At 37.5% G+C, this 8,763-nt stretch overlaps 1 protein-coding gene across 5 annotated transcripts in view; it reads left to right on the plus strand.

Moving 5' to 3' along the window:
* The window catches only part of LOC106874164 (serine/threonine-protein kinase 10), a 13,318-nt gene extending 7,751 nt beyond the window's left edge, over positions 1-5,567 (plus strand). For all 5 annotated transcript variants that reach the window (XM_014921789.2, XM_052975765.1, XM_052975768.1 and 2 more), the window contains exons 4-7: positions 2,274-2,439; positions 3,406-3,507; positions 4,280-4,382; positions 5,048-5,567. In XM_014921789.2, coding sequence (XP_014777275.1) covers positions 2,274-2,439; positions 3,406-3,507; positions 4,280-4,382; positions 5,048-5,189 — 513 coding nt within the window. In that variant the 3' untranslated portion in view covers positions 5,190-5,567. The remainder of the gene's footprint in view (positions 1-2,273; positions 2,440-3,405; positions 3,508-4,279; positions 4,383-5,047) is intronic.
* Positions 5,568-8,763: the final 3,196 nt, after the last annotated feature.

The following is an 8,763-nucleotide window of genomic DNA, read 5'->3' on the forward strand; positions in this document are numbered from 1 at the left end:
TTTTTAAAAAAATGTCAACATCTTTATATCATATAAATAAATTATTCATATATCCATTTTCCTTCTTTCAATATATGTATATATATATATATATATATATATATATATATATGATTCTGTCCAACCTATGTGAAGTGGTTGGTGTTAGGAAGGGCATCCATCCATAGAAACCACACCAGAACAAACAATGGAGCCTGATGCATCCCCTGGCCTTACCAGCTCTGGTCAAACCGTCCAACCTATGCCAGCATGAAAAATGAGCGTTAAATGATGATGATGATGATATATGCCCCCAGCATGGCCACAGTCTAATAAACGAAACATACAAAAGAAAAAAAAGACACTCTTACTCTCACAAGACGAACACCCAACCATTCCATGTAATCATTAAACAATTTGATCTTGTGCTCTCTCGAGAGTTCTTTGTTTATATTTTCTCTCTTGTTTATATTTAACTCCTTAACTACCAAAGATAAGAAGTCTTGGATTTCAAAGAAAGACGGTCATCGGCTCCCAAAGAAATGCAGTCTTTTCTTTCTGTTGTTGCTTCTTTGTTGTTTGCATTGAATTCCTACAGATAACCAGTCTCGGACTTGGTTTCTCAGACAAAGTCGAAAGGTATTTTTATGTTCAGACTATAGGCAACCGTTTCTTTACCTTCTTGGAATCTGGTTTATGTATTTATGTCTGTGATAGTTTCACATGTGATGCGTGCAGCCAATTTCTTTACACACACACACACCATATTTGCCTTACACTAAGTCTGCTTTTTTTTCTTTGTTCCTCTCTTTCTCCTCCTACTCTCTACATAGTGTAACAAATCATATATGGCATATATATATATATATTTATATATATATATACACATACACTCCATCAAATGTAATGCTTATTTATTCAGATTGTCCAAATTAATCACGCATTACCTCCAAAGCTTTCAGATTCCGACGATGCGATTGTATGTTTTTAGAGTGACATTGCAGAGTAGGTTTGAGAGGCCAGATCTGGCCAGTTTGAAGAAAGAAAAAAGCCAGAATATTTGGGCTGAATCTGGCCAGTTTAAATACTAAATGGTCATCATCATCATCCTTGAATGTCCGTTTTTCATGCTGGCATGGATTGGACAGTTTGACCAGAACTGGTAAGCTGGTGAGCTGCACTAGGTTCCTGTCTGATTTGGCTGGGTTTTTACAGCTGGATGCCCTTCCTAATGCCAACCACTATGTTGGTGTGTGTGTGCTGGGTGCTTTTAACGGGGCACCAGCACAGGTTAATAGATGATAAATGTTTTTATATTCGCACCTATGCCTTGTATCAATCAGTTTAATCTCAAAAATTCCTTAGGTCTCATTGCTGGATGTGTATGCAGCCCAAGACTAGGTTTGAGCTTGGCACCTTTATTTCTAAAACTAAATGTGGGAATGTTCTTATTTTGTAGAACACTGATGCTTGTAGGAGTGGCATCCATGCTTGTGTAATCAGCTAATGACTCAAGCACCCAATTCAAATTGATAATAATGGAATTGGATAGTGACAAGAGTCATGGGAATCCATAAAAGCAGCATATATATATATATATATATATATATATATATATATATATATATATTGTGTTATATCCTAAAGCATGGGCCCCCCACTCTGTTTGCCCTAATTTGCTTTTGACAAACCTTCAGTATAGTCACTTGAACTATTTCAAACAACAGCCAAATTTTCTTCAAAGACCTTACTGTCTTAAAAGAAAAACATTAAAAACACATTGGATAATGGAATCCTAGACATATTATGTCTGAATGAAAGATGAGAAATTTTGAAACTGGAACATCTTTTGATCAAAACCGGTTCTACTTCCTGTTTCACAGTTCACTTATTGCTCGGAGAAAAGATCTTCATTCAACTGTGAAAAAACAACTACTGAAATAACTCAACCATCCCAGCCATGCAAGCATGGAAACAGTATGCAGACAGTACTACCGGCAGAGACAGCTATCATCATCATCATTATCATGCATCTGCTTTTCCATGCTAGCATAGATCGGAGGAGTTGCCTTAACCTGATTCCTTTTTCATACGATCATGAGTCGAACCACTAAGACAGACTTGGGTATATAATAACTGTCTATCTATCTTTCTATCCTTCTTTCCTTTGTCTATATGTTGTATTATTGTACCACTGTATCACTCTGTATTACTGTACGCTACACTGTACCAGTGTAACACATCACAACACTAGTTCGTACCACTATACTGTACCTGTGTCTCTCTATCACTAGAACAACACCAAACAGCAGTGGCGCCAGGAGTTTGTGGAGTTCTGTAATGAGGTGCCAATCTTCCTCAATACACATGGCCTGATGGCTTCTACCAGGAAAAATGGTAACATTGCCATCAAGAGAGAAATGGAGAAACTTCTTGAAGAAGAAAAACTCTTGAAAACCAGTAAGTTTAACATAAGACTGTTTTAAATCCATTAATTTTGTCTGTATTTCTCGTAAAATATTATGTACAAAGGGTGCTTTAAGGGCTATCACACAAGGCCTGGCTGGAGGCCCATCCTTCCAAGTTCTTTTACAGGGCTTAGAAAAACTGAAAGACCGCTTGCAATAAGTGTGTGGATCGGGCGAGCTGGCAGAAATGTTAGCGTGCTGGGCAAAAGGCTTAGCAGTATTTCCTGTCTTTACGTTCTGAGTCAATGTAATCGACTCTCCTCCTTTCCCCCAAATTTCAGGCTTTGTTCCTGGAGTAGAAACAACTATTTTCCCTTCCTCTATTAAACTTCCCTTTTGTTTCAGTAAAGGGTTTTTTTAATTGTTAACAACAGAGGAATTAAATATTTTCTAGATAAAGCTGATCCCTATTTATGTTGAAACCCTAGTTTGTTTTAACAGAAGGTCTACAACTGCCACTGACCAATGGACAGACTTAAAACAGAAAGTACACAGGTGTGGCAAGAAGCTTGCTTCCCAACCACATGGTTCTCAGTTCAGTCACACTGTGTGGCACCTTGGGCAAGTGTCTTCTATAGCCTTGTGAGTGGATTTGGTAGACAGAAACTGAAAGAAGCCCATCATATATATGTGTGTGTGTGTCTCCCACCACTTCCTGACGACCAGTGACATTTAGTGTCCATTTTCCATGCTGGCATGGATTAGATGGCTTGAGAGGAACTAGCAAGGCCAGGGGCCCACACCAAGTCTCATAGTTTTTTGGCTTGGTTTCTATGGATGCTGGATGCCCTTCCTAATGCCAGCCAGGGTATTTTTTATGTGGTACTATCACCAGTGCTTTTTACATGGTACCAACAGACACAGCAATCCTTCCATGAAATATGTCCCTCTTCTAAATCTGAGATTCTTTCAATCTCCCTAAAAATCCATCACAATTTTTCTTTCTGTTTTGTAAAAGACTTCAAGAATTATGAAGATATTTCAGAGAAGTTGAAGAATTTAAATAATCAATATCAACAGCTCCAACATCAACTTGAAGAACAAGACAAAGCAGTTGATGGTAAGTTCTACCTTTTTTGCTCACAACTTGCGTCATAGATACAGGCCACATACTCCCGCACATGCATAACCACATACATTCAAAGACACATCATTTAATGTCCAATTTTCTGTGCTTACCTTGGATCAGATGGAATTTGTTGAGGCAGATTTCTCTATAGCTGGATGCCCTTCCTGTTGCCAAGCCTCATTCATTTCCAACCAACATCATTTGTATGATGGTGATGTACAAGGATACACACATGCATGCACTCACACACATGACAAGCTTGTTTCAGTTTCTGTCTATCTATATAAGCATAGCTATGTGGTTAAGAAGCTTGCTTCCCAGCCATGTAGTCTTGGGTTCGGTCCCACTTGTGGAACCTTGGGCAAGTGTTTTCTACTCTAGACCTTAGCTGGCCAAGTCTTTGTGCATTGATTTGATGGGCAGATACTGAAACCAGCTTGGTGTGTGTGTGTGTGTGTGTGTGTGTGTGCGCGTGAAGGTATACTCTTGTACTGACATATCACATGATAGTTATGAACGAGCATCGCCATCATACAAATGATGTTATTTGGAAATGGGTTGGCAACAGAAAGAAAATCTGCCTCAACAAATAAATATAAGCTTTCTTTTTCCTACACCATAATACCAAAGAAAAGATCAGCCAGTATTATACATGAGAGTTTCCATATGACAGTCTGCTATGATATTCACCTAAAGTAGTAAACGATAAGCTAAATTGATTAATAATTGGTTATTGGGTGTTTTAATCTCTCATCAATTACAGAGCTGAAGGTGGAGAAGGAAATATACTCTGACAAGTTACAGAAGTTAACTAAAGAAAAACATGAAGTTGACTGCAAACCAAAAACTGATCCCTATTTCCTTGGGTAAGATTGTAATTGTCATTTTTGCTGTCTCTTCTCAAACATATCAACAGGTTTGGTTTAGAGTTAATTTTAAATTTCACTTTTCTTATAATTGTAGAACCATTTAGACACAATTTTTAACAATGATGATGATGATAATTGCATTAACCCTACTCCCCTCCCCGGTGGTCAACTGGTACTTATTTTATCAACACACAAGTCCTTCATTTCAATGGCTGTTTTGCATAACTGTGGTTTTCAACTGGTTGATCACCTTCTCTGTTCACCTGATTTGGTCCCATCTGACTATCATCTATTCCCCAATATGTAAAACCACTTGGCTTGAAACTAGCAGTGCCAGTAATGAAGACCTCATATCTGCTATTGATGACTTTTGGCGAACAGGATGAGAGCTTCTTCATGAATGGGATCCAAGCACTGCAGCATGGATGGAAGAAGTGTGTGGACTCCAAGGGGTGGGGACTATGGTGAAAAATAAAACGTCATTTGGTTACATTCCATGAGAGTATTTAGGATCAGCCTATGAACTTTTCAGCCAACCCTGGCATGTTTCATCTTTTAGGATTCATAAAAGAAAGTGCTTATAATGATCCTTAGAGGGTCCTATCATTATCGTTACCATCACCTTCATCGTCATTATCATCATGTTCAATGTTGTGTTTCAGACTACATAGTGAGACTGTGAATCAGCAGAGGGAGTATGACCACTTGAGGAAACAGTGTGAGCAGAAAATCTTGCAGTTGAAGCATCTTCAACAAAAACACAGCAAAAATAAGTCAAAATTAGCTAAACCCATGTTAAAATGAATGCGGTGCTCCAGCATGGCTGCAGTCAAATTGCTGAAACAAGTAAAAGAATATTTAATCTATTTATTCTACTTCCTCTATATCTCATATATAGCATTCTCTCTCTCTCTCTCTCTCTCTATATATATATATGCTTTACTAAAAAGCAGCAAAACTATACCATACTTTTATTGACTTTTTGTTTCCTCCTCACATAAGCCAAAAACAAACCCTGGAAGAGCATACCTTTAATGCAAGTCTGATGAAGTGCCACTCTAATGTCTAAGAACCACAAATATTACGTGAATTTTCATTTTGAACTTTTGCATAAACTGACATTGAAAGCAGAGTTGGTACAGAAACAATTGTAACGAATCATTAAAGATGCCTTCAACTATTTCTTTGCCTTACTATTTGAATTATATCAGCTGTAAAAATCCTGCCGAAACAGTTACAGGCTCCTGTCAAACCGTCCCAACCATTATTAGGAATTGGATAAAAAGAAATTGCTAAAATATTTTGTCTATTGTGGATACATAACCAATTTATTGCTCATAACACCTTACACGGATCCCAGTTTAGGACCCCGACTTTATAGTATAGATTAAGTCTGTTCAAGGGACGCAACTGTGGTTGCTACCAAGGGAAGTAACTTACGCCTCATCAAGGGAGATAACATTGCTAGCTAACAAAAAAAAAAAAAAAATTTTGCTGAGCTGACTTTTCAAGAAAACATTTTCAACTCACTAATATTTCTTTTTAAAGTCCCAGGATTACTTTCAATGTCTGCCTGTCTCCTATTTGGGAAGCAAGCAAGCTTCTTACAACACAGCCACGCCTATATATATATATATATATATATATACACGACAGGTATTTTTCTTGGCTCGGTAAGGAATCTGCCTTACACATAATATATATATTATATAACTGGTCAGAAGAGATGTGAGCTGAGAGAATGGTTAGAACATTAACCTCTGATACCAACCTTCTTTATATGTCAAACCAAATAATTTCCTTGTAGTGCTGCTGAGTAAATGTAAGTTTTTATAAGATGGTGTTATTTCTGTGTGCGGACAGGATACCAAAGGACAAGAAGCTGACTGGACACAATAATAAAAGAAAAACATTCTAAGTACATAGTTTGACCCATTCATCAATTTAGCACTTAAGATTTAACGAGATTAAATTTTTAATTTTTGTACATCTTTTTGGCATCTTGTCTGTTCAGTTTCTTGTCGTTTGGCCTCCCATCCGTGTACTCTTATATCTTCTGAGTGTTCAATCAATGCCAGTGTTCCTCAAGGCTCTATTCTTGATCCAACACTATTTCTCCTCTTCACCAACCATCTTCCAGCCTCTATCTTCTTCAATTCATCAATGTTTATGCTGATGAAGCTGCTCTTTATTCTGGTTTTCCTGACAATCTCTCCTCCTTTGAAATGGTTAGAATTTGCTGCAAATCTTGAGATGGATCTGCAGGCTATTAAGAAATGATATAATATCATAGTTGTAGCCCTTTTTTCTGGTCGCATAAGGAGTAAAAGGTAAAGACTCCCACTTCAGTCATGAAGGGGGTGTCTTTACCATGGAATTGTACCTAGAAAGTTCCCCTCCAAGGCACAAGTCCAGGCAAGGTTGTTTGTGGAAGACCAGCAGTCGTCCATGTAAGGATTACACTTGACCGAATAATCTGAATGACAAAGAACAAACAAAAATGGAATTGAACAAACAATAAAAATAAAATACATTACAACTGACATCTTACGTGTTTTTATGAAAAGTAAAAAGAAAAAGAAAAACAACTTGTAACAAACCATGAAAAATGAGAGAAAAAAAAAGAAATCCAATCAAAGTGTAAACCTGGGTCATTTTTAGAGAAACTTTAATGCATCATTTTGAAACAGTAGCAGAAGATTAACCTTTTTTTTTTTTTTAATATTATATTTTTTTTTGAAAACAGACTACAGAAGCTACAATCCTCAGCTGTTGGGGTATCTTTAGCTTGGTTTTTGTAGTTTTTTTTTTTTAAATTTTATTTATTGTCCTTTTTTCCTTCCTTCTTTCCTCTTCATCATCATTTTAATTTTCATCTTCCTCTTTGTCCAACACCAGTTCAATTCTCTCCGCTGGCTGGGAGATGACAACAGTTCCAGAATGTGATATATTTTATTATGTAACACCTAAAGTAACTAGCCAACCCTGCCCCTCCCCGACAAATACTACTCTCCTGCAGGTCTTGAGAACAGAGAAAGAGAAATATATTTAGAGAGAGAGAGAGAGAGCTTATTTATTGTTATAGTAGCTATTTAAGGCTTCCTTTTTTTGCACAAGAGACTTCAGGGATCAGGTGGCACCATGAAGCAGAGCAGTTTATAATCAATGAACAAGCATTTAGTACCCAACATCCCTAACTGGTTTACTCCTCGGACAGGAAAAAGGAGTAGGGGAGGGTGAGAGAAAGAGACAGACAGACACGGGAGCAAGATAAAGAGAATGAGGGGGAAAAAAAAAGCAGCAAAAGAGATCAGGAGTGGAAAACATAAACATTGCGAGGTAGAACAAAAATGAAAACTAAGGAATTATGGGGGAGGGGGGAAACCCAGTAAAGTTGATCAAAAGCTAATTTGAAAAACAAGTCCAGCAAAGTGAAAAGAAAAGTTTTCTCGTAAACAAGAAATGGAAATTCTCACTTTAAGGAAAAAAGAATCATGGAAAACAAAGAAAAATTGTTAAAATATGAGAAACAAAGAAAAGGATGAGAGGAGGGAAAAAAATGGGAACTGAATCAAAGACTTAGCAAAATGGATATTCTAATATAATAAGAGATTTTAAACTGCTGAAAGGCATGAGAGAAAAAAATAGAAGCCCTTTGGAATTTAATGATGTTGTGTAAAGATACTGATGTATGTTGGGTGCACACACATAAACTGTGTGTAGGGTGACATCATTCGATAGTCGAGTTGATACAGTGATATATATATGTGTGTGTGTGTGTGTGTGTGTGTGTGTGTGTGTGTGTGTGTGTGTGTGTATATATATATATAAAAACACACAGGTACACACTGACTGTATATGAGTATGCACATACAGAGAATGGTAATATCGATGTTTGTAGGTATATGTGAGATTGTCAGGTCAGAATATCTGTCTGAATGGTCTCAGAGAAAATCCGATTCCAAACTTTCCCATGTTTTAATTTTATTAAAAAAATAAAACATCTCAAGACACAGAACAACAACAAACAAACAAACAAACAAAAAGGATTCCAACATTTACAAAATTGAGAGAAAGAGAAAAAAAAGAGAGAGAGGTGGGGTAGGGAAGGAGAGGATGTGTAGCTACAGTTATTAAATGTTTGTAACGAAGGAGGTTACAACCAAAGCAAGACAAAAATGCGCCAATTCTGGTCTCCCCGCCATCAGCTAAGCCTGGAAGCATACCCACTGTGTCGTCCTGTCAGTCTCGTCCAGCCACCCTGCCCAAAACAAGCCTCTTGTCTTTGAGTTCTTCTTCCGCTGTACTCCTCCTCCCTGACATACAGGAATGCTGGTTTGGTGGTTTAGTAAGGGAGGGCCACCACCGCCCCCAACCC

This window comes from Octopus bimaculoides, chromosome 22 (genome assembly GCF_001194135.2).
Source record: "Octopus bimaculoides isolate UCB-OBI-ISO-001 chromosome 22, ASM119413v2, whole genome shotgun sequence".
In the NCBI taxonomy this organism is placed as follows: Eukaryota; Metazoa; Mollusca; class Cephalopoda; order Octopoda; family Octopodidae; genus Octopus; species Octopus bimaculoides.